The following is a 21,382-nucleotide window of genomic DNA, read 5'->3' as shown; positions in this document are numbered from 1 at the left end:
GGAGTACCAGCGTGGTCTAATGTAATAGCAGGATCAATATTACAGGTCGCGGCAGTTGATTGTTCACATGGAGCGGAGGATGAGGAAATTTTTTGACGGGCGAGGGACACAGCAGCACCAGGCCATAGCTCTTTGCCCAAAGCAGCTAGGGCGGGCAGGGAAGCAGGCGGCTCTGGGCCCAGAAGAAGGCGGCGGCACCTCTGACCCCCAGCTATTACTCGACCACAATTGAATTGTACAACTATCGCGTCTACCGTGCAGCTCCTCTATTTTCTCCTCCCTCCGCCCGTCGCCATTCGCCCAGGCCAAGCCCCACCACCCGCCCGCCTCCCGTACCTGGTGCCTCAGCATCCCGGAACAGGCCTAGATCGAAACCCGCTACCCGCAACTCGTCCTGCGCCGTCAGCCCAACCAGTCTAACCATCACGCGCCCACCTGCTTTTTTTCCTTCTTCCGTCGTGGCGTCTGGCTAATCCACCCTACCCGAAAGACCTTCCGCCGCTTATTCTCATTACTAAATTTTTGCCTCGTCCATCCTTTATTCTCACCTTCTTCACTGCCTCCAACTCCCGCTCAATTATCTCGTCCCACATTGCTGCTCAACCTCGACCACCTTCCGGAAACAGCCCGAGGACAACTGCACATCACATCCCGAGCAGCGGTCATGTCGCTCGTCCACCGCTCGGGCTCAATCGAGCATGTCGAGCCCGGCTGGCGCAGTCGCTCCGTCTCGCCCGCCGGCAGCCATCGCCGGACGCTGAGCTTCAACCCCGTCGACGGCGGTGCCTGGAGCCAGCCAGCCCACGAGGAGTTGGTCCCCCCATTCGAAGTCAGTGGGACCAAAAGAGCATGTGAGTACCACTTGTCCCACGAGAACGCTTGCCGCTGTTTTGCAACAGGCAAATGTTGGCGAGGAAGAGCAATTGGGGCTACGGACAGCCTGGCGCGATTCGCACGACGACGGCGAGACGTCGCCGTGGCGGTTGGGTGTGGTGGGGAACGCGTACGGGCTGGCGGAGCTGCTGGCAAATGACGGAGCGGGCGTTGTGGCGCCGACTTGTACGTGTAGCGCATACTGACGGCGTTGAATGTGTTTAGTGCAGGTCGTTGCCGCCATCGTGTATTGCCTCTTTGCTGCAGGCATAGTCTTTGGGTATGCGGCGCTCAAGCCCGTGCTTATAGAAGAGGGCGTGTACAGAGATCGTTGTACGCAGGACGAACTGGAGAACGGCGCACACGTGTGCTACGAGCAGGAGTTGAGGTACGTTGGTCGGATCTTTGAGGATTTCTCTGCTAAATTATTCCAGACTCAACTTCATGTTCACCGTTGCTGCCGTATCTACCAACGTTTGCGCTCTGCCAGTCGGCGCGGTCCTGGATCGTTTTGGCCCACGAGTTTGCGGCGTCATTGGAGTATTCTTTCTCACGATAGGCGCTCTTTTCTTCGCATTGGCAGCAGACGCATCGTTTGACGGTTATATACCCGGCTATCTATTTCTCGCGCTCGGTGGTCCCTTTGTGTTCATATCTTCCTTCCAGCTCAGCAATACCTTCCCCAAGTATTCGGGCTTGATTCTGGCCTTACTGACGGGAGCATTCGACACCTCTTCTGCCCTCTTCCTGGTATACAGGTTGATTTACCAGGCAAGCCAGGGCTCCTTCACCCCGAAAAAGTTCTTCCTCGTGTACCTCGTCGTACCCGTCTACCTTCTCATCATCCAGCTCACCCTGATGCCGCGCCACTCGTACGAGACAGTTGGCGAGCTCATTACCCGCAGCGGCGATGCCGCAGCCGACTTCCACGACTCGGACGAAGACATCTCGGACCCAGAGATGGTCGAGAACCTGCGCATCGCCCGGCGCCGGCGCCGCGAAAGCGTCGCTTCCGAAGTGACGGCCCTTTTGGGCAACAAGGACGCCGTGACTGCACAGACGCAGACGGAAGAAAAGCAAAAGGAGGCCAGCGGCGTCTGGGGAGCACTCCACGGACGGAGCGCCGCGCAGCAAATCAAGTCGCCCTGGTTCATTCTGATAACGCTCTTCACCGTCATCCAAATGACGCGCATCAACTACTTCGTGGCAACAGTGCGAGCGCAGTACGAGTATCTCCTGGGCGACTGGGACGCGGCAGTTCAAGTCAATTCGTTTTTCGACGTGGCGCTGCCCCTCGGCGGCGTCATCAGCGTACCCTTCATTGGACTGGTTCTCGACAACACGAGCACGCCATTCGTGCTCAGTTTGCTGGTCGTCATTGCCACAACGATTGGTGTCTTGGGCGTCATTCCGCAGATGTGGGCCGCCTACGCAAACATCTGCCTCTTTGTTCTGTATCGGCCTTTTTACTACACTTGCGTTTCGTAAGCTGCCCTCTATTCCTCCTGACTGACCACCTACTGACTGATTCTCCACAGCGACTACGCCGCCAAAGTCTTTGGCTTCGCCACCTTTGGAAAGGTTTACGGCCTCATCATCTGCCTCGCCGGTCTTCTCAATTTTGCGCAGCCGGGTCTCGACGCCCTCACGCACCGCGCCTTCGACGGCAACCCGGTCCCGATCAACGTGCTTCTGACGGTGCTTGCGGCCGCCGTCGGCACCGCCCTCGCGCTCTTTGTCTGGCGTCGTAGCGGAAGGCTCGAGCGCGAGCGCATCGAAGCGGAGGCTGAGGAGGCCCGCGAGTGGCTCATGCCCGGTGCCGACGGCGGACGCGTTAGGGGCGCCATTGGTGGGAGGGGACTCGCAAATGCCGGGACGGGCGCTGAGGTCAGGCAGGCGGATCTGGTGGGGAGGATTGATTACGGGGCCATTGGCGGCAGTGTCGCCGTGGGGAGTCCGACGGGGTCGACGCCGTGAGGGCGATGTGAGGGGGTTTATCTGCCAGGGAGTGGTATACACGAGAAAAATAACAACACAATTTGCCTACCTTCGAGCCCTCGTTCTTCTCGTCTCTTTGTTCCCGCCAGACTCATCCCGTCCGGTCTTCTGCTGGGGTGATGTTCTGTCGAATGCGTTGGCAGACACCAGGAGCATTCATATCATGTCACAATTCCAGCGAACAAGCAGTGCGTGGCATGGCTTTTGCTTTGAACGATCAAGCGTTCAGCATACTCCGCATGGCGATGAAGAGCAGCTGAAATCTCATCCACGCATGTCAATACGCTTTCGAATGCGCAGTACAGAAAATCAGGGCAAGCACCGAGAACTGGGGAGGGCCAGCCAGGCAGACGAATTTGTTCATAGCTCACTATCAAAACATAAGAATGGAAAATGGGGTATTTGGAATATTCCTCCCGCTTTGCACACGCCACACGACACCAACATGCGAAAACAAGCAAGCCTAGAACGCATCATCAATCGAATCGTCAGCAAAACTGGCAACGACTCAAACCACCGACGCGGGGGGAGAGAAGAAATTTGGAATTGAATTTATGTAGGATGACCGGGGGACGCCACCACCATCAGCCAACGAAAAGCACAGCTCGCCGTTATCGAACGAGCAGAACTCATGGCCCTTGCATGCAAGCATGCGGTGCGTCAATCAGACCCAGCCGTCGATTGGCGCCGCTGCCCCGCACGGCTTCTGACATCATGGCGGGGCTGCTGGCTGGCTCTGCTGCTGCCGCTGCAGGCGCTCCACACAGCAGTCGTTCTTCGTTGACGTCCCGTCAGCGACAGATGGGTGTACGGCGAGTATTTGGAAAACAGAGCGCCTCGCCTGGGGGCGTGGGTGGGTCAGTGAGCGCGGAAGCGTCGGAGCTGGAGATGTTGAGGTGTGGATGGGAGAGAAAGAAAGAAAGAGAGGGCTGGAAGGGAGCTTGACAGCTACCTTACGTAGCCAGCTCGGGAGGGAGGGTCCATCGTTGTCGTTGTTGTCGTCTACATATAACAACGTTGGCCCGCTGCCCACTCTCCCGTCTTCTTTCTCTCACAATTGAAAGCCTGGCAATCAATCAATCTGCTTCGCATCCTGTCAGCCTAATTGATTGATTGATTCGACGGGGCCGTTTACGTTCTGCTCATCCCATCCCATCCCGTGCAGCAGACTCGACCGCCGCCTCGGGTTCCTTTCTCACCTTGCGTACGGACAGCAGCCAGCGCAGCAGCCAGCTCATCCATTGTTCGCCGTTGATAAAGTGAGCAGACTAGCCCGCCCTCTCGCCCTCCTTTGACACTCCACCATTCATCTTTCACTCTCAACTCGTCCAACCCTCTCATCTCCAAATCGACCTGTCTGTTGTCGACTCAGACTGAGAGAATTAATGACAGCTCCCTCGGCGCCACGACCGCCCTCGACGACCGCCTCCATAGCCGCTGCAGTCATGACGACGTACCACGGCCAGTGCGCCTGCGGGCAGACGAAGTGGGATGTCAAGCTCGAGCCGGACCAGGCGAAGCATATTCTTTGGTGCGTCGCCTCCCTCTCTCTTCTCTCCTCCACACACCCCCACACCAAAACCCTCACTAACCACGCCCCCACACAGCCACTGCAACACCTGCAAGTCTCTCAGCGGCAGCACCTACACGCTCAACCAAATCATCCCCAAGTCCGCCCTCACCTTCACGTCCGGCGGCGAATCCCTCAAAAAATACACGTACGCCGGCGAGAGCGGTAGCCCCGTGCACTGCTACTACTGCCCCAACTGCACGACGCACCCGTATCACCACCAGACGGTCATGGGCGACGACAAGATCGTGCTCCGGACCGGGCTGTTGGAGGGAGCCGAGAAGTTTGAGCCGGCGGCCGAGATCTTTGGGAAGGTGCGGTGGGGCTGGGTTAAGGAGGTTGCCGAGACTTTTGAGACTTTGCCGCCGGAGTAAGGGAGGGGAGACGGGAGTCACGGTGGGGGGAGAGGGGACGATGCGGAGTTGAAGGCGTAGAGGCGACTTGAACGGACGTGGAGTGGAGCGCTGAAGCCACCGGTGATGATGCGTTTGCTAGCAAATTGATGTCTTTTCTTTCACCTCCTGTGCAACGTCGAGCGCGCATGCGCCGGACCTTTAAACCCTTCTCCCCAATTGTTGCCATTGCACCCTCCACGTTTCCCGGACGGAAAGCGTTGATGCTGCATCCAGCAATCCGGTCCTCGATATGACAACAATGCTCCTTCCAAAACAAAAAAAACCTTTCCCGCGCCTCTTTCCACAATCACAGCTGACTCTCGCCCTCCGGCCTGCTCAACGGCGCCAGCTTCCGCTCAAAATGCGTCGGACACTCATACCCGCCAGGGTTCTTATCCAAATACAACTGATGGTACTCCTCGGCGCCCCACCACCTGCCCGCAGGGACGACGTCCGTGACGATCTTGCCGCCCCACCACTCGGCGTTGGCGCGCGCCGTGACGTCGCGCGCGACGGCCTCCTGCTCGGCCGAGTGCGTGAAGATGGCGCTGCGGTACTGCGGGCCCGTGTCGGGGCCTTGCGCGTTGAGCGTCGTCGGGTCGTGGATGCGGTAGAAGTATTCGAGCAGCGTGCGGTAGGAGAGGCGGGTGGGGTCGTAGGTTAGTTGGAGGGCTTCGGCGTCTGTGATGGCGAGTTTTTGTCAGTCAAGCGCCCGTCAATCGGGTTCAAAGGCGTTTTGGAAAGGGAGGAGGAGGAGCATGAAGCGAGGCAGAGGCAGAGTGAGAAGGAAAGAGAAAGACGTACGCCCCGTCCGCCCGCCGCACACGGCGCGATAGTTCGGGTCCTCCGTGTTGCCCCCCGTGTACCCGACTTTGGCGTCCAGTAGCCCTTTGCCCTGGAACGTGTGTCTGTACTTGTGCTCGACGCCCCAGAAGCAGCCGGCGGCCACCGTCGCGATTTCGTACTTGGTGTCAGTGCCGCCACTGCCATTTTCGACGACGCGCAACGAGCCGCCCGTCGACGAGAAGGGCCGCATGAGACGCGAGAAGAGTGTTGATGTCATGGTTGTGGTGGTGGTTGTGCTGGTGGTGGTGGAGGTGGAGGTGGCGAGGTACACGGCCAAGGCGAGAGAAGACAAGAAGACGAGAACAGAGAGAGCGAGACCGGAGGAGGGGGCGAAAGATCTAGATCTAGATCTGTTCGAAGGCGTCGCTGTCGTCGTCGTTGTCGCGGTACAGTTCGGCGTCGGCGGATAGAGAGGCAGAGCAGTCGGGTGGTGGCGACAGAACTGGAGCCCGCGGCCGAGACGTCCAGACGTTTGATCTGCGAATCCCGCGTAGTCTCAAATTTGACAGACTAGGAAGCTGTTTCCAATGCGCAATTCAGCAGAGTGCAATGAGCAGGTGAAGAGCGGAAAAGTGGTCGGCGAAGAGAAGTCGTAGACCAAGGTATATAGCTTTTTGCCGCACGCACGCACGCCCGCACGCCCGCGCGCACTGACTCAGCTCCATCAATTGCACCACCATTTCGCTATCGGATTGCTCCATTGCGCCGATGGCGTCATGGATTTCGCCGCTGCCCTCATCCTCCTGGTAGCCCCAAGGGACTCGAGACGAAATGCGGTATAGCCTTGCTGCTAGTAGCGTGTGTCAACCCCGCATCTGACAAATCCCCGCCTGTTTGTTGCCCGCCTGCTGATGTAGTGTTGCGAGGCAAGCCAGATGGTAAACCCCGTCGAGGTATATGTGTACAGTATACATGTATTGGAAAATCTCATGATCGCTGGGGATTGAATCAAGAAAGTCGCTCCTGGCACTGTGGCTGCGCCTAAGCACTTGAAAATGCGCGGATGAAGGAAGCTAGGGAGCGTCAATCCCGCCGTAAGAGCTGTCATTCATCAACGCGAAAAGACCAGCAAGTCTCATTCTGCCAACACCCACGGTGTTCCTGCTTGTCACGGAGCATGTCACTCAAATTCGTACAGCAGGCAGAAGAGAATCAACTACTTCCGTCCTTCATTCTTACTGTCTACCGACACTTTGCTCTGCCCTCACCAGCCGCTCATCATCCTCATGCTCCATGAAATCGCCGTAGTAGTCTCTCATGAATCAAAAAAAGAGAAAAAAGGGGGGGACTCGCTGCTGAAACCACAAAAGCAACAAAAGGAGGGCAAAAAGGGAAAACATGGAAAGAGAGGAAAAAGAGAGGGCGCCGTGTCCTTGCCTTGCCTAGCCGCATCACGAATGTGTGATGAGAACCCGCACTGGAGTTGGAGAAGGGAGAAGAAAAAGAAGAGTGGGAGTATCGATCCTATTCCGTTTCCACCTGTGTTACTGCCTGGTCTGAGATTCTGCATGCTCCAAACATTGAGGCAGCAGGCTCTTCTGAGAATACTTGTGGTGTGTTCGTCTATCGCAATTGGGTGGTGGAACTTGAGGCAAGCAAAGCCTTCGCAGGCAGTGCTCTAGAGAAGAAAACAACTCGTCTGTCGAGCTCGTGCACATGCAGGTAGCTAGCTGTGCGTCTGTCTGTTGGACGCTGGATAGCTGGTCGATCCTCGTCTACCCAAGCGATGATGGAAGACTATACGAGAGAGTGGAGTTGTGTCAAAGGAATGTCGATGCCTGGGATTTGTGCTCAAGGACCTGTTGCCGCGACTTGTTCACGCAAGCTGCTAGGCTCCGGCTTTCGCTGCCGCCTGCCTAGGAGCGTCGCATTGTCGAGGCTCAGTTCAAAGGGTCCCTTGCTGCGCACCTGGCGCTTTGCAGCGGCTGCGACACTTGGAGAGTGCTGCCCATATCCTCGCTGGCCCGCGCTGGTTGCTTGCTGCCGTGCTTGCGCCGCCGCGCTAAGCGATGTGTTTTTCATCTTTTGCTCCATGGAGCTAACGTCGGCAGCCTGGCTCTTAGGCAGCTTGGCGGGCAGGTCAGTGGCATTGGCGTTGTATGGTGCGCTTTGGGCTTCCTCCTCTTCCTCGTACAAGTCTTCTTCGTCCAGGGCGTTGAGGCTATTCATGGGGTTGGCACCGCGGTACCCTTGCTTGAAGTTCTTGCGGCGCTTGCCCTCTTCCTCCTGTCTATGCACGGCATAACTCACGTCAAAGACTTCGCGCAGGTTGACGGCACCAGGCGAGCGGAAGTCCATCCGCCGGCCACCGGCGCTGGGAATGTCGTCTAGGTATGCAAGTTGGGCCGGGGGGATGTTTGATGCTGCAGGCGGCTGCTTCTGGAGCGGCGTCGCGAGCGGGGGCGCATCGGCGGCTGCGTGAGTCTCTTCCTCCGACTCGCGGATCCAGGGATGGTTGAGGAATTGCTTGATATCATAGCGCTTTTCGGGATCCACGGTCAACAAGTGCGACACGAGATCCTGAGCCGGCTTGGAAATGTCGTCCCACCATGGCGACAGGAACGTGTACTGTCCCCGCGCGACCTTTTCGGTAAGAGTCTGGATGCTCTCGTCGTAAAAGGGAGGAAAGCCACACAGGAGCGTGTAGAGCACGCAGCCAAGGGCCCACATGTCGACGCTCTTGGAATAGCGCTCATCCTTGACGATCTCGGGAGCCGTGTAACCAACGGTGCCGCATGGCGTCATCGTTTGGCTGTCCCAGATAACCTTGGACAAGCCAAAGTCGGCAATCTTGATGGTGCCGATGCCGCCTGCACCAACACCCTTGATGTACTCACCCTCGTCCGCCTTGTCTTCCTCGTCAGAAGACTTGGGCTTGGGGTTCTTTGTGGGGATGAAGGGTGCTGGGTAAAACAAGAGGTTCTCAGGCTTGATGTCACTAGAGGCATGACGTCAGTACCATCGTGGAGACGAGCCAAGGGACAAAGCAGGAAGCATGACGAACCGATGGACGACTCCGGCCTCCTCGTGCAGGTACTCTAGTGCCTTTGCGACCTGGACGATGACGTGACGTGACAGGTTTTCGCTAAAGTACGTGAGGCGTACTATTTGGTGGAAAAGCTCTCCGCCAGGGCATAGTTCGAGGACAATGTAGTAGTACTGACTCGACTCTGAAAAGTCGACGAGCTTGACAATGTTTGGATGGTCCAGCTGCCGCATGATTTGGACCTCCTTGAGAATGTTTGCTCTCTGCGCGAACAAGTCAGCCCGTGCCAGAGGAGACACATATGGAGGGGGTGGGGATGCGTGTCCTCAACCGCCAGCACGCTCAAGTCAGTGGTATGCGCACCTCCACGGTCTTGGGGACCTTTTTGACATCCGGATGAAGGTGTTTGTCGCCCTAAGCCACCACCACGTTGGCACCAAGTTGCAAAGGGATGACGACAGAATGCGCAGCAAACACACCGACAATTGGACGCACTAGCGACGGACGACCTGGAGGAAAAACGGAAACAAGACGGCCACATACCTGGTTGGCATTCATCTCAAACTTTCGGACGACTTTGATGGCACATTCGGGGTATTGGCCCTGGCTGTCCTTTGCGCGGTAGACGTTGCTAAAGGCGCCGTCGCCCATTTTCTCGACCAATATCCATCGGTCGAGGCCGGGGTATCTTGGCATCTTGCCTTTGCTCTCGCGTTCCTCGGCGACGATGCGCTCGAGCACCGAGGGGTCGTAGTTGCCCTTTTTCTCTTTGGCGGCAGCTTTTGCTTTGTGGTGATCTCCAGCGGCTCGTGCAGCAGCGTCACCTGCGCGAGCTGCGACATTCTGGTTGTTGACAGCGGCAGCTGAGTAATCTGCCTGCGGAACGTGCGCTTGTTGCAACGGCTTGTGTTCGACAAAATTGGGATCGCTCACGGCATAGGCGTGGTCGCCGGCGGGGGCTGGTGCGTAGTTGCGCTGCTGCTGCTGGTGGGCGTGGACGGGGGAGACGTTGGTGGTAGGCTCGCCATGAGGCGAGTGGGCGGCGCGAGCCTGCTTCCCATGGCGCAGGAAGTTTTTGAAGTTCTGTATCGTGGCCATGTTTAGTGTGTGGAGGTGGAGGTGAAGGACTAGGCCGAGCAAGATGACAGGACAGGGCGTCGTCGGGCAGTGTGGAGCGAAAGAAGACGGCGAGGGAGCGGTGAGGGGGTGACAGGAGCGGAGACAAAGAGAAGTCGGGCGGTGGTGATGGAGGAGTGGAAGAGAGAGGACGGCTGAGGGTCGTCTTGAGGGAAGGGTATGACGAGTGGGCGGAGGGCCTATGACATAGGTCTTCCAGGCAGGGCGCGCGTTTCGGGTGGCAGCGAGCACCGTCTTGGTCTTGGTCCGCACCCCTCCAGATCCAGGTCGTCCGGGCACCAAGACGCCCTCCGCACGGCGTGGGCTGAAGCAGGATTATTCTCACCTCGATCATCGGCATGTTGTCTGCCTCTTTTGCTCCGTTTCACTGACTTCAGTTTGGGGGTCGGGCGAGAGCCGCAGCAAGGCAAAAGCAGCTGGCGTGAGGCGGTGCAGCGGGTGCTAAGGTAAGACGGCGGAAGCGCAACACGCTGGCGGCACGAGAGGCAAAAGAAGGATGAGGTGGTGTTGTTGATGCGGCTCTCTGGGGGCCTGGCAAGCATAAGAGACGGGCGACGGGCGGGCGGGAGATGGGCACAAGTCATAAGTCATATCTACGTCTGGCTCCGGCCAGGAGGGAGCACTGGATTATCAGGTATTGCCCTTTTACCACAAGAGCAGTGTAGTGGTACCTGTGGACGCCACAAAGCGACGGCGGCGGCGGCGGCGGCGGCGGCGGCGGCGGCCGACTGGCCAGAGGGGAGAGGTGTACATGAAGCTACAATTCATGGACATTTGCCATTTGCATTCGTCCATTCCCCAGGCGGACGGATCCAAGGAAGGCCAGGTAGCGGGCAGCGGGCAGTGGGCAGTAAAAGACACCCGGACGTGATGGACCTGCATGACGTAAGCCCATGCCTCTCCACATGAGGTCAGGTCCCTGAAGTGAAGCAGAGGCCAAATATTCCTTCCCCAGTCAACTTCCTCAACGCCTCAGCTCCACCACCGCACCGCACCACCTCCAGTCTTCCACCCGTGCCACCTGAACCGAATGCTCCCACTCGCCGTCCGCGCCAGCCAGCTCCTTCGCCAACTGAGGTGAACCGGATACCGCCACCCGCAGTCAAACACGTCACCGCTTTCTTTTCTCTCTCTTCACTCCCTCATCCCCCTTACCGCCCGTCGCCCGCCGTTGTCTCCTTCGAGCCCGTGGCTGTTGGGCCTCATCTCGGTCCGATGCATGGTGGCATCATGAGGGTGACGTCCTCGCTGCATTCCTGGCATCCAAACCAAGGGTCCTGTCGCTCGTCTTTGCTGCCCGGGCATCCGATCCTCTGTCGTCAGACTGGTTGAAACGGCAAGGATCATCCATACAAGCCCAATGTCACTGGTTCTCTTCGCCTCGCCTCGCCTCAGTCCTGCTCCCGCCAAGTTCGTGAGGTCCTGAGAGCTGGTGACGTGAGACTTGACGTTCGGCTCAGCTCTGTACCGGCATGCGCTGCGCTTGCTTTGCCATGCTACCATTCCTGATCTTCACCACTACGTCAACTCACTACCGCCCATGGCCAATTGTCGCCCGCACTCGAGGCGCACCGCAATGCTGCTGTGCACAATTCTCTCCCACCTTTCATTCGCCAGTCCCGCCTTTTAGTTTCTCCCTTCTCGTACTCCCACGCCTAGTGCCTGCACATTGACTCAAGCCGTTCCAGTGCCAGGTGCCTGACCAAAACAAATCGAGCCATGTGCCAACGACCCAACGCAACCGGATGCTCCCCGATAGCGCGACTTTTTGCGCCAGGCTTCAATTCGCGAAGCGCGAGGGCTGGCGCTCAAAACAACGGCCCTGCCACTCACCAAGCTGACAGGCCATCCAGTAGCAGCATCGGCCCACGGGCAGAAAGCGCACTAGCGCGAGCCCGGCGCCGGGAACCACACAGCAAGCGTGGGCCACCTGCTGCAAGATTGCATGTTTGAGCGGCAGAGATGATCCCAGGGGCACCAACCTTGCCGCGCTGAGTCCTCTGCTGTGTGAACGCGTGCTCCGGGGAGAAACAAGCACGCCAGACTTTTCTCCTGCCTGTCTGGCGCCATTCGAAGGCTCACAGCTCAGAGCGTTTTGCTTACCAACATCCCAGATGCCAGCCTGCAAGGGTCTTGTACATCCTGGAGCTATGGCCACCACGCGAGGCTGCTTATAGAGCTGCACAAAGTCCACCACCTTCTCCACCCCCACCGTTGGTCCCCTCCCGAGCCCGCACCCCAGTTTGTTGTCATTGGAAAATTCCGTCCGTTCCGACCTCATCTACCTGCCATCCTCTACAGCCAGGCCACCATCCGGCAAGGCATACCAACAAGAGTACGGACGTACTACCGCAGCGCACTCGGTCTCGTCCTTTCAGATGTCCGATCTCTTCAAGCCAACCAGGGGAACAGTGCACATGAGACGACATGTTTGGCGCTTTGCAGATGACCCCGCTGACGACGTGGCGTGCTCGAGCTGGCCACGGCCAAGAACGTGTCTTAAACACATGCTCCAGTCTGCAACAGGTACTGTACTCTCTACATGAGCTCTGCGCCAGTTTTCGAACCAATCAGGGCTGTCGAAACCGGTGAAACCGCCCTTCTTAGATCTGATGGTCAACTCAAGGCACTATTTATCATTATTCATGTTTTCTCTCTACAAATTCATCCGTCTCACGCCTGGATACTTGCATCCAGCTAGTGACCCGCCGCAAAACAAGCTCAAGACGTCTTGACCGAATGAATTGTCGGTTGGTCAAGCAAAACCTTCCGCGTCTGCCTAAGTTACACTACACTCCAGCCGCAGCTTGTGCAAGCGGGATGCTTATTGAGTAGAAGAGCTTGGCATATCTGCAATGTTCATTCGTTCAATCATTCGTACATTGATTCATTCGTTCGACTAGCCCAGCTACCTTCGCTCACCCATGTTTACTCTGAGGAGACGCTTTCTTCGAATAGGCCTCGCGCGAGTATCCCTTTTCGAACGCTGAGCAGTGTGGATCTAGGCTCTTCTCCGATTGAAAAATCGGGACCGTCTTTTGCGCCCCTAATTTTCTGTCTTCCTCTTACCTGTCAGCAAGCACAAACCCCGGATCTGGTGGTCGAGGCGGACAGGACGGCATGGAGAACGGCGATGAGGAAAGGCAGATGGAGTGTGAAGCAACTGTCGATGCTGCGAATGGTACTGCGTTGGCGCACTCTGCTTGAATTTCCATTATTTGTATTATAGCCAACCGACACGCAACTCGTCTTCTTCAGCAACCCGCTCTGCTCTGCCGGCTCTAGTGCACAATACTCCTATACTCGCCCCGCCGCCCCGTCGCGCGCTCCTGTTTCCGCCGCTTAACCTCATCCTGAATACCTCTATCCTCCAGCTCCTCGCGAATCTCAGCGTCGACCTCCTGCTTGGCGCGCAGCACGGTGCCTAGCTGGGGATAGCGGGCCATGGAGACGACCGGGTGGTGCATGACGCAGCGCAGCTGCTCCTCGCAGCGGGCGGCGCAGTTCTCGAGGTCGCGGCGCTCGTACGTCTTGGGGTGGGAGAGGCGCTTGATGTTGAGCTCCGGGTACAGCAGGCCGGAGCCGTGCGAGGGGCCCTCGAAGGCCTGGCGGTAGGGGATGAAGCTGGGCAGCTCGTCGTGCAGCGTCGCGCCGACGCACAGCGCCGTCTCGTGGCACCACGTGCGCGCCACGTTGCGCGGCGTGTAGCCGCCGCCGCCCAGCACGAGGATGGGCAGGTTGTGCGCCTTGACGAACTCGACGCACTTGCCGTGCGCCTTGATGTTGAGGTTGAATTTGCCCAGCCGGTCGCCGCCCAGCGAGTCGGCGCCGCATTGCAGCACGATGACTTGCGGCTTGTACACTTCGATGGTGCGCCCCGTGATGCGCCGGAACAGCCACTCGTAGTCTTTGTCGTCGATGCCGTCTTCGAGCGGCACGTTGAGCGAGAAGTAGGCCCCGGGCTCCGTGTACCCCTTGGGACCTGTGTCGTCGGGTCCGCCGGTGCCGGGGAAGAACTCGCCGTACTTGTGGTAGGAGAGCGTCATGACGCGGTCTGTGTTGAAGAAGGCGGCCTCGACGCCGTCGCCGTGGTGCACGTCAATGTCGATGTAGAGCACCCGCACGTACTTTTCCAGCAGGTGCTGGATTGCCAGAACGATGTCATTGACGTAGCAGAACCCCGATGCCTGTCGCTTCTTGGCGTGGTGCAGGCCTCCGGACCACGATATTGCAATATCGGACTGGCCCGAGGACAGCGAGTGTGCCGCCTCGAGCGTCGCGCCCGTGCACAACGTCACGTAGTCCCAGATGCCGTCGAAGATGGGGCAGTCGTTGAATTCATCGGTGAAGACGTAACGGTTCAGCTCCTCGCGGTGGCGTTTCTGTATGTCGGCCGGAGACTTGATATAGCGCAGAAAGTTGAGGTAGTCATTGTCGTGGAAGCGCGCCAGCTCGGACATGGACGCCGGTAGCGACTCATTCAGGTCCATGGCATAGTGTAGACCGTACCCAAAGACCAGTTGCTTCGTCAGCTGCAGCCGCCATGGCTTCATCGGGTGTTTGCTGCCAAAGTGGTGCTGCTCCACCTCCGGGTTGTAGTGGAAGGACACTGTGTAGCCCTGCGGCCGCTCGATGCCGTTTTCTTCGGCCTCCATCTGGTGCACGCGCTCCTTGTCGGCCGCGTTGAGCTGCTTGTAGCTGAGATACTCGACGCTCGTCGTCAGCGGCGATGGGTCTGGCGCCACCCATGCTTGGACGATTTCGTTGTTGAATGCCATTTCAGGGAAGCTGGGCGGACTCCGCCCTCGCGCTGTCTTTGCGCAGAGAGGCTACGCGTGATCAGGGCCAGTGCTGGTTCAGATTCTTGTAGTTTCAAAGCCTCGTGAATGATTCCTTGCTCTTTCTTGGTTTGGCAAGCGATGGCGTTTAGGTTGACGGCTGGCGTGTCAAACTGATCGGCGTTTATTCCAACAGCTTTAAGTTCCTTGGCTCGGTGTTGAGCTTGAATGGGTGACGTGTGAGAGGGCCGACTTGTAGAACAGTTGCAGTTTGGTAGGTGAGGTTTGGTAGTGCGACGCCGGCCAGGAACCAATCTGGGGGATCGTTCGGAGATGCCCAGACGAGATTGACGGCGGGCGCTAGGCCCGTTTGGGATGCGGCTACGCTTACCGAATCTGGATTTAGAACACCCTGGCACGTGATGAGAAGCCTCTCTCAGCCAAATGTCGCGGCGATCAACATTCACGACACTCGCCTCATTTCCACCAACTGCATCACTGACACGCCGACGCTTCTACTTTTTGGTGAACACTTTTCGCCATCTGTGGCTTTCACTGCGAGCGTTGGTGTTTCAAAAATCTCTTCTGTTTTTCGGCAGTCGCCACAGACGCCTCGTCATCCATCAATCAAGTGGTTTCGCTCATCGCGCCTTCATCTTCACGTCATCAACCTTCATTCGTCCATTCGATCTGCTCTCAGATCGTGTCATTGTGCCACCGTCTGCCGGAGTCTAGGAGCTCGTCCCTCCCTGAAACACCAGCCACCTAATCTCTCACCATGGCTCTCACCGACGATCCGGCCTCGGTGCTCGAGATGTTTATTCACGATGGTTCGTCTTTGGTATTGGTCGATTTTGTTCCTACTGACGCTTTCAAGTTGCAAATTTGCCTGCAGAGGTGACCCACTTGTATGAAGAGATGCAAGCCAAAGAGCAGCAGATCCAGGCTTGCTCCAACACAATCGAACGCCACGACAGCAGTCTCCAGAAATTTGTCAAGCTCAACACGAGCTTGGTGAAAAATCCCAAGGAGGAGGCTTATAGCAAGATAATCCTCCAAAACTACGACAAAGCACAGCTGCTCCAAGAGGAGAAATGCGCCTTGGCCGAAAAGGCTGCTTCACTTGTACGTTTCGTGTTTTTGTCATAACGCTGCACAACTGACATGGCACAGCTGGACCGCCACGTGAAGCGCCTGGACGTCAAGATCAAGGACCTGACAACAGACGGCTCCATAGCGCATGACCCTCAGCTCCCCTCTCTTTTGCGTGATTCACCTGGAAACCTTGTGCCCCCTGTTTCCTCGAGCGCAACAGGAGCCAACACTCCCATTCCTTCGCTTTCCAACACCAAAGTATCGCAACCGCTGGCAGCCTTGACGATGCAAAGGCTGGCACATGCAACAGGCCAAGCACGAACAGCAAGCTCTCCTGGAGTCAGCAGTTCTGGGACAATTCTCAATCAGAGCAACATGCCCCCTGGGTCAAACCTAGCAGCTGCTCAGAACAGGCAGCGAGAAATGTCGGTGAGCAGTGACACCAAGCGTCGACGCCTGCATCTTGGGTCGCTTCCCCCAGCTAGTTCCTCGCTCGCACGTCAGTCTTCAATAGGTCCTGGAACGCCCAAGGTAGCAACACCAGGTAGCCGCGCGGGAAGCGCCGGGCCGCGTCCTACGAAGAAGACCAAAACAGTGCTGCCTGGCAAGGCGAATCGCAAGAAGATTGGAAAGGCAGGCATCTCGAAAAAGTCGGCGCGGAGGCTCATGGGAAGCACGCGAGCATCACCATCGACGACGGGCGACGACGAAAGCATGCTCAGTGATGGTGACGGGTCGGATGAGGACGCGCCGGCGCTGGGTCACGATGGGGCAGCAGACGACGAGGGAGGCGACATGGAGGAAGACGCGGACGACACTGCATACTGCATCTGCGAGCGCGTCAGCTTTGGCGACATGGTCGCCTGCGACAACCCGAAGTGCGATATCCAATGGTTCCATTGGGAATGTGTGGGGTTGGCGCAGGAACCAAAGGGCGAGTGGCTGTGCCCCATCTGCGATCCCAACTCCAAGTACGACAAGAAGAAGAAAAAGATCCGGTAAGGCTGCGTCAGCAAGGGCACGATTGGAGAGCGAGATGTGTGCCATGAGGCATGATTGGTGTTCGCTTAAAGGCGCTGGCAGCAGATGGCGCGCGGCGACGACGTCCGAGGGCTGGGATTGGCGATGCAGGCGGAGGACGTGTAGACTTCGAAAATTATACCCATAGCGAAGTGTCCAATTGAGCAGACGTTCTAGAAGCAGTGCCCGTATACGCGTTGGCGGAGATGTGCCTAGCGTCCGCTGAGAAGGGTGCACCAAACGGTCCTAGGGAGAATGATTGCGACTGGGGACCCCTGGCCCCCGCGGCGTTGCGCAGCTTGTGGGAACCATAGCATTCTCCCTTTTTCCTCAACACCCTTTCTCTCCTTTGCATCTCAAACGCTCTTCGCCACAACACTCGTTAGGTCTCTGTTGTTGACGTTTGGACCGGGACCTCCCCCCCAAAACACCGCACGCCACACAATTACATACCGCCCTTGCAGCCGCTATCGATTGCGCCGACCCACCGACCAAGCAAGCCCCCTGACGCCGTGGGCCATCCCAAACAGCTCCCATTCTGTCACCGCTGACAGAATCCCTCCTCCTCCTCCCGCGCTGCTTGTTGGACCGCTCCGGCCCTTGCCATTCGCTCGACCCGTCCGCGCCGTTGTGCAAGTCGCGGCTGTTCCTGAACTAACGCCCTCGCCGCGCGCCGCCGGTCTCGCACCAAGGGCGCCGCTGCATTCTATTGAGCAAGCGTCATAGTCCGTTTGTTGTGCTCAATATCGCACACTGCTCCTCGTCGAATTTGACATTTGAATTCGAATGCCGTCGGCTCTCAAGTCGCGACTGCCGCCGCTCTGAACCACCAACTCTTGCACCAGGGGGACCTTGTTGCGGCTAAGCGCATACTCCAAACACCGCAGGCTTCATGGCTGGTCACAGTCCGGTATCCCCCATCTCGGTTGAGAATGCCAACGCCTGGTCTCCACCTTCGAAAAACCTCTACGCCGGAGCCATCGACAACCCATACTCGCCCAGCATATTGCCCACCCCTCGAAACCAGCTCGCGACGCCGCCTGCTTCCATCCACACTACCATAAGCAACGAAGGAGGGATGCCCAATGGCTTGGCAAGACCGAACGGGCAGCCTTCGCCGCCCAGCTCCATCGCTCGCTCGAGCGACGGAGGTGGATTGTACGCGCGCAGTCTCCGGGACCGAGAGAGTATAACCAGCCGAAAAGCCCTGATGCTGGAAGAGTCGCTGTCGGACCACTACCGCATGCTCAAAAGCTACTTGGCGCCATACCTCCGCGACGAAAAGGGCAACCTGCGTCCCAATCGCGCCAGAGACAAGCTGCTCCGCCTGTCGCCCGTGCAGTTCCAAGAGCTGAGCACCGACGTCTACGACGAGTCGATCCGGAGAGAGGACGAGCGAAGAAAGGGAGGCCCGAACAACCCAAACAATGACACGCCGAAATTCTTGCCGCCGAAGAGCAATTACCATCCCAAGCGCAACCAGGCGCGGCAGAAGCTCTCAACCCTCCCCATTGAGCGCTTTCGCCAACTTGCCACCGATGTCTTTTACGAATTAGAGAGACGCTTCCCTCACTTCGTCGATCGCGCAGACCTCTCTATACCCGGCAGTCCTACTGGTAGCGTTGCAAGCAGTCGGGGCCCCGGCAGGAGGGGAACACCGAGTTCTGGGAGCATGGGAAGAGGGCCACCTCCGCCTGGCTACCGTGGGCCTCCTCCGGGTCCTCGCGGACCAGGTCGGGGTCCTCCAGGTCCGATGCCGAAGCAATCACAATCACAGTCAAACACCATTGTGCCCACCAAGAGCACGCTCGTCGAAGACGACGATGATCCCAGCGGCATAGATGATGATGATGAGGATCATGACGCGTTTGGGCTGGAGGATGCTGTCCGGAGAACTAGCCGGAGGACCTCTGGCAGGAAGAGCGCCCCGGCTCAGGACGTAAGGCAAAAATTACTCCCCAAAAAGGCCGAAGCTCACCCTAAGCAGGACAAGGTTGTGGCGGATCTCAACCTGGAGATAATTCAACTCAAGGAAAAGTTCGAGGAGCTTGAGCTCAAGCTGAAAGACCGCGACGCTGAGATTGAGAAGCTGAAGACGGAGGAAAGGGACAATGTAACAGCTGCTTCGTCGCACCCAATTGCTTGGCACTGACACTTGACAGGATCTCAACAAGAATGCGCCGGACGATGACATGGAAAATAAATTGAGCCACGCACAAGAAGTCAACGATTCTTTGAGGATTGAGCTTGAGCAGGTCAAAGCCGACAGCGAAGCAAAGGCACGGGAGTTGCAAGTGCAGCTGGACAAGTTGGAGCAAAATCGCGGTGCTGAAAACGACAATGACTGGAAACAGCGCTATGAGCTGTTGGAGGCAGACTTTGAAGAGCAACAAAAGGCTACAGAAGAAGTCCGACGGGAGGCTTTTCAATTCCTCCAGGAAATGCGTTCTCTTTCCGAGAGAAGCACGTATCATCTTGAAAGGGAGGAAAGGCTTCAAAACCAAGTCTCTCAACTGGAGGCTGAAATCAAGGAGTGGAAGTCCCGCTTTGCCCGCGCAAAGGCCCAGGTTAGGCACCTCCGGGCCTCTTCAGCTAGCACCACCTTTACCCAGGATGCGTCTGTCCACACCAAGGACGGTGGAATCATTGACCCAGCCGGAATGGTCAAGGACGTCCACGTTACCAAGTTCCAGCTCAGCATCGATCAGTTATTGCAGACTGCCCGCAAGGCCGATCCGCAAGACGTTGTGGAATGCATGAAGGATGTTGTCAGCTGTGTCAGGACCATTACGGCAGACGTCGAAGTGGGTTACCACTCCAGTGGCGGGGAAAGCGATGACGAGGGCCACGCAAAGAAGCAACAGAAGCTCAAATCTCGGGTTTCTGCTACAGCGAGTAACCTCATCACCGCTTCGCAGAATCATGCAGCCTCGGCGGGTCTTTCGCCAGTGTCTCTCCTCGATGCCGCAGCGTCGCACCTGACAACTTCCGTGGTGGAGCTCATCAAGACTGTCAAGATCAGACCCACTCAGCCAGGAGAGGAAGACTACGAAGTTGTCGAAGCCCGGCCTACCCATTTGAGCAAAAGCTACTACGGCATGGCAAATGGGCGCCACTCCCGTCATGCGAGCGCCGTCAGCATAGACTCGACGAGGTACAGTCGGTCCGTAACCGGCTCTCCCCGTCCTTGGTCATCGAGAAAGTCTGAAGGACCAAACGGTCACCTCAATGGGTCTATTCCTATCGTAAGGGAGACGAGTGGCTTGGAGGAGATCAAGACCTACCTTCAAGACCAGACCACCGACCTGGTCAACAGCATCCAACCCCTGGTTCAGGAAATCCGCACCGCACCTTCCAACGGTCCTCTTCCCCAGTCCAACATTGACACGTACGTCAACGACATCAGCCGCACGGTCTACGAAATCAGCTACAAGACCCGCGAGGCTATCGAGAATGTCCACAACCCGGCGCTGTCGAAGCATGCCAAGCCTGTTGTTGAAGTGCTCGAGGACTCTCGCGAAGGCCTCGTACAGGCCTCGGGCGACAACGAGGGCATTCAGAGGGAAAAGATTCCACCGCTCGCCTTCAAGATTGCGCGGGCTACAAAGGTATGCAACAATATTACGAGAGCATCTTATTTGATACTAACAGCTGTCCAGGAACTTGTCATCCGGGTTGAGCGCATTGACAACCGGGAACTGACCGAAGACATGAGCGTCTCGAATGATTTTTAAGAGCGCCCTTCTTCGCTGCCGCCGAGCCTCCACTGAGCTTGTTCTTCACAATCATCCTTGGCATTGTCCTCGTGGCATGCGTTATCAAGGTTTTCTTAACACCACATCCAAGACCCCCTCCTCCTCCACCTCCACCTCCACCACCCCCGCATATTCGTCTTCGTTCTTTCCACTTGCTAGCCTACATGCGCGTATAACTGATATTGTAAAGCCTGTTTGTGTTGCGTTCTGTACAGTCGTCTTTTGGTCGTTTTGGTTTCGTTTTTACTCTTGCCAGTGCAGTTTCAGCGGACGAGGGGCGCTTCCTTATGCGCTCACGTACACAACGTACCTCTCACCATTTTGGCCCGTCACATCATATTTCCCATCTCCATGGTTTGTAGTGAGCAGCAGCATGCATTTTCCCCAGCGCGCGAAAATAAAAAGGTTCTTTCGGGGGCTCGGCGGTTTTCGTCGTGCTGGCTTCTTCGCACGGATGGATGCTCCCCATCAGCAGGGCTTTCTCCTTTTCCTCTCTGTTATTGAGGGAAAAGTTTGCAGATCTTTTTTCCTTTCTTCTCCTTTCTCCTTTTTGTCTCCCGTCGTTTTGTTCTATCCGGATCAGGAGTTGAGCGGCTGGCTGGCTACTATGGACACATTGACACTTTGCTTTGGAGGAATTCTCTTTTTCTGAGTCCTCCTGTTTCTTTTCTCTTCTCTTTCGGGGTTGGGGTGGATGCCGTTTCAACCAACAAACTGACTGCTTTCGAGATGGAGATGCCACACGCAAAACAGAACAGGATGCAGCCTTGTTGTCGCAGCAGCAGTATACCATGATGGGCCCTCTTTTTTGGTCGTCTAACGTCGGGAGAAGGAAAAAGTCTTGTAGTAGTCTAGTCACCACCCTCCTTCCATTTCACCCTTGCCGTCTTGGCCACTGCGGTCTTATTAGAGGACGCAAATTAATGTTT

At 57.2% G+C, this 21,382-nt stretch overlaps 7 protein-coding genes across 7 annotated transcripts; 4 read left to right on the top strand and 3 right to left on the bottom strand.

Moving 5' to 3' along the window:
• Positions 1–227: 227 nt before the first annotated feature.
• Positions 228–3,292, top strand: J3D65DRAFT_625677 (major facilitator superfamily domain-containing protein). The gene is made up of 4 exons (XM_066800360.1): positions 228–851; positions 1,099–1,261; positions 1,308–2,357; positions 2,412–3,292. Exons 1-4 carry the CDS (start codon positions 665–667, stop codon positions 2,848–2,850), a joined length of 1,839 nt encoding a protein of 612 aa, XP_066655617.1. The 5' UTR covers positions 228–664; the 3' UTR covers positions 2,851–3,292.
• Positions 3,293–3,940: 648 nt separating this feature from the next.
• J3D65DRAFT_625670 (Mss4-like protein) lies at positions 3,941–4,846 on the top strand. Its single transcript, XM_066800359.1, has 2 exons — positions 3,941–4,402; positions 4,479–4,846. Exons 1-2 carry the CDS (start codon positions 4,257–4,259, stop codon positions 4,813–4,815), a joined length of 483 nt encoding a protein of 160 aa, XP_066655616.1. The 5' UTR covers positions 3,941–4,256; the 3' UTR covers positions 4,816–4,846.
• J3D65DRAFT_383080 (peptide methionine sulfoxide reductase) lies at positions 4,840–6,058 on the bottom strand. Its single transcript, XM_066795788.1, has 2 exons — positions 5,641–6,058; positions 4,840–5,517 (listed from the first exon to the last, which is right to left on the bottom strand). The coding sequence occupies exons 1-2, from the start codon at positions 5,897–5,899 to the stop codon at positions 5,144–5,146; spliced, it is 633 nt and encodes a 210-aa protein (XP_066655615.1). The 5' UTR covers positions 5,900–6,058; the 3' UTR covers positions 4,840–5,143.
• Positions 6,059–7,388: 1,330 nt separating this feature from the next.
• J3D65DRAFT_382884 (calcium/calmodulin-dependent protein kinase-like protein) lies at positions 7,389–10,384 on the bottom strand. Its single transcript, XM_066795787.1, has 5 exons — positions 10,131–10,384; positions 9,212–9,751; positions 9,032–9,082; positions 8,687–8,931; positions 7,389–8,620 (listed from the first exon to the last, which is right to left on the bottom strand). The coding sequence occupies exons 1-5, from the start codon at positions 10,143–10,145 to the stop codon at positions 7,474–7,476; spliced, it is 1,998 nt and encodes a 665-aa protein (XP_066655614.1). The 5' UTR covers positions 10,146–10,384; the 3' UTR covers positions 7,389–7,473.
• A 2,342-nt stretch (positions 10,385–12,726) lies between these two features.
• On the bottom strand, positions 12,727–14,877 carry J3D65DRAFT_625652 (histone deacetylase 3). Its single transcript, XM_066800358.1, has one exon. It carries the CDS (start codon positions 14,581–14,583, stop codon positions 13,087–13,089), a length of 1,497 nt encoding a protein of 498 aa, XP_066655613.1. The 5' UTR covers positions 14,584–14,877; the 3' UTR covers positions 12,727–13,086.
• A 177-nt stretch (positions 14,878–15,054) lies between these two features.
• On the top strand, positions 15,055–16,882 carry J3D65DRAFT_625649 (inhibitor of growth proteins N-terminal histone-binding-domain-containing protein). Its single transcript, XM_066800357.1, has 3 exons — positions 15,055–15,413; positions 15,461–15,708; positions 15,757–16,882. The coding sequence occupies exons 1-3, from the start codon at positions 15,362–15,364 to the stop codon at positions 16,678–16,680; spliced, it is 1,224 nt and encodes a 407-aa protein (XP_066655612.1). The 5' UTR covers positions 15,055–15,361; the 3' UTR covers positions 16,681–16,882.
• A 625-nt stretch (positions 16,883–17,507) lies between these two features.
• J3D65DRAFT_382840 (cell polarity protein-like protein) lies at positions 17,508–20,610 on the top strand. The gene is made up of 3 exons (XM_066795786.1): positions 17,508–18,811; positions 18,861–20,306; positions 20,358–20,610. The coding sequence occupies exons 1-3, from the start codon at positions 17,591–17,593 to the stop codon at positions 20,430–20,432; spliced, it is 2,742 nt and encodes a 913-aa protein (XP_066655611.1). The 5' UTR covers positions 17,508–17,590; the 3' UTR covers positions 20,433–20,610.
• Positions 20,611–21,382: the final 772 nt, after the last annotated feature.

Source organism: Phyllosticta citribraziliensis, assembly GCF_038025025.1.
Source record: "Phyllosticta citribraziliensis strain CPC 17464 chromosome Unknown J3D65scaffold_6, whole genome shotgun sequence".
Taxonomy (NCBI): Eukaryota; Fungi; Ascomycota; class Dothideomycetes; order Botryosphaeriales; family Phyllostictaceae; genus Phyllosticta; species Phyllosticta citribraziliensis.
Note: the sequence above shows the minus strand (reverse complement) of the source record. Positions and strands in the feature narration are given on the sequence as shown.

What these genes read in the sequence shown, in the direction of transcription:
- J3D65DRAFT_382840 (XM_066795786.1), top strand. Translation starts at nt 17,591, where the DNA reads ATGGCTGGTCACAGTCCGGTATCCCCCATCTCGGTTGAGAATGCCAAC. An exon ending in AGACGGAGGAAAGGGACAAT is followed by an intron (nt 18,812 to 18,860) that starts GTAACAGCTGCT and finishes GACACTTGACAG; the next exon opens with GATCTCAACAAGAATGCGCC. An exon ending in AGATTGCGCGGGCTACAAAG is followed by an intron (nt 20,307 to 20,357) that starts GTATGCAACAAT and finishes ACAGCTGTCCAG; the next exon opens with GAACTTGTCATCCGGGTTGA.
- J3D65DRAFT_625649 (XM_066800357.1), top strand. Translation starts at nt 15,362, where the DNA reads ATGGCTCTCACCGACGATCCGGCCTCGGTGCTCGAGATGTTTATTCAC. An exon ending in CGAGATGTTTATTCACGATG is followed by an intron (nt 15,414 to 15,460) that starts GTTCGTCTTTGG and finishes GACGCTTTCAAG; the next exon opens with TTGCAAATTTGCCTGCAGAG. An exon ending in CCGAAAAGGCTGCTTCACTT is followed by an intron (nt 15,709 to 15,756) that starts GTACGTTTCGTG and finishes GACATGGCACAG; the next exon opens with CTGGACCGCCACGTGAAGCG.
- J3D65DRAFT_382884 (XM_066795787.1), bottom strand. An exon ending in TTGAGATGAATGCCAACCAG is followed by an intron (nt 9,083 to 9,211) that starts GTATGTGGCCGT and finishes GTGGTGGCTTAG; the next exon opens with GGCGACAAACACCTTCATCC. An exon ending in GAGGCCGGAGTCGTCCATCG is followed by an intron (nt 8,621 to 8,686) that starts GTTCGTCATGCT and finishes TCATGCCTCTAG; the next exon opens with TGACATCAAGCCTGAGAACC.
- J3D65DRAFT_383080 (XM_066795788.1), bottom strand. Translation starts at nt 5,899, where the DNA reads ATGACATCAACACTCTTCTCGCGTCTCATGCGGCCCTTCTCGTCGACG. An exon ending in GTGCGGCGGGCGGACGGGGC is followed by an intron (nt 5,518 to 5,640) that starts GTACGTCTTTCT and finishes TCGCCATCACAG; the next exon opens with ACGCCGAAGCCCTCCAACTA.
- J3D65DRAFT_625670 (XM_066800359.1), top strand. Translation starts at nt 4,257, where the DNA reads ATGACAGCTCCCTCGGCGCCACGACCGCCCTCGACGACCGCCTCCATA. An exon ending in CAGGCGAAGCATATTCTTTG is followed by an intron (nt 4,403 to 4,478) that starts GTGCGTCGCCTC and finishes GCCCCCACACAG; the next exon opens with CCACTGCAACACCTGCAAGT.
- J3D65DRAFT_625677 (XM_066800360.1), top strand. Translation starts at nt 665, where the DNA reads ATGTCGCTCGTCCACCGCTCGGGCTCAATCGAGCATGTCGAGCCCGGC. An exon ending in TGCTACGAGCAGGAGTTGAG is followed by an intron (nt 1,262 to 1,307) that starts GTACGTTGGTCG and finishes AAATTATTCCAG; the next exon opens with ACTCAACTTCATGTTCACCG. An exon ending in TTTTACTACACTTGCGTTTC is followed by an intron (nt 2,358 to 2,411) that starts GTAAGCTGCCCT and finishes GATTCTCCACAG; the next exon opens with CGACTACGCCGCCAAAGTCT.
- J3D65DRAFT_625652 (XM_066800358.1), bottom strand. Translation starts at nt 14,583, where the DNA reads ATGGCATTCAACAACGAAATCGTCCAAGCATGGGTGGCGCCAGACCCA.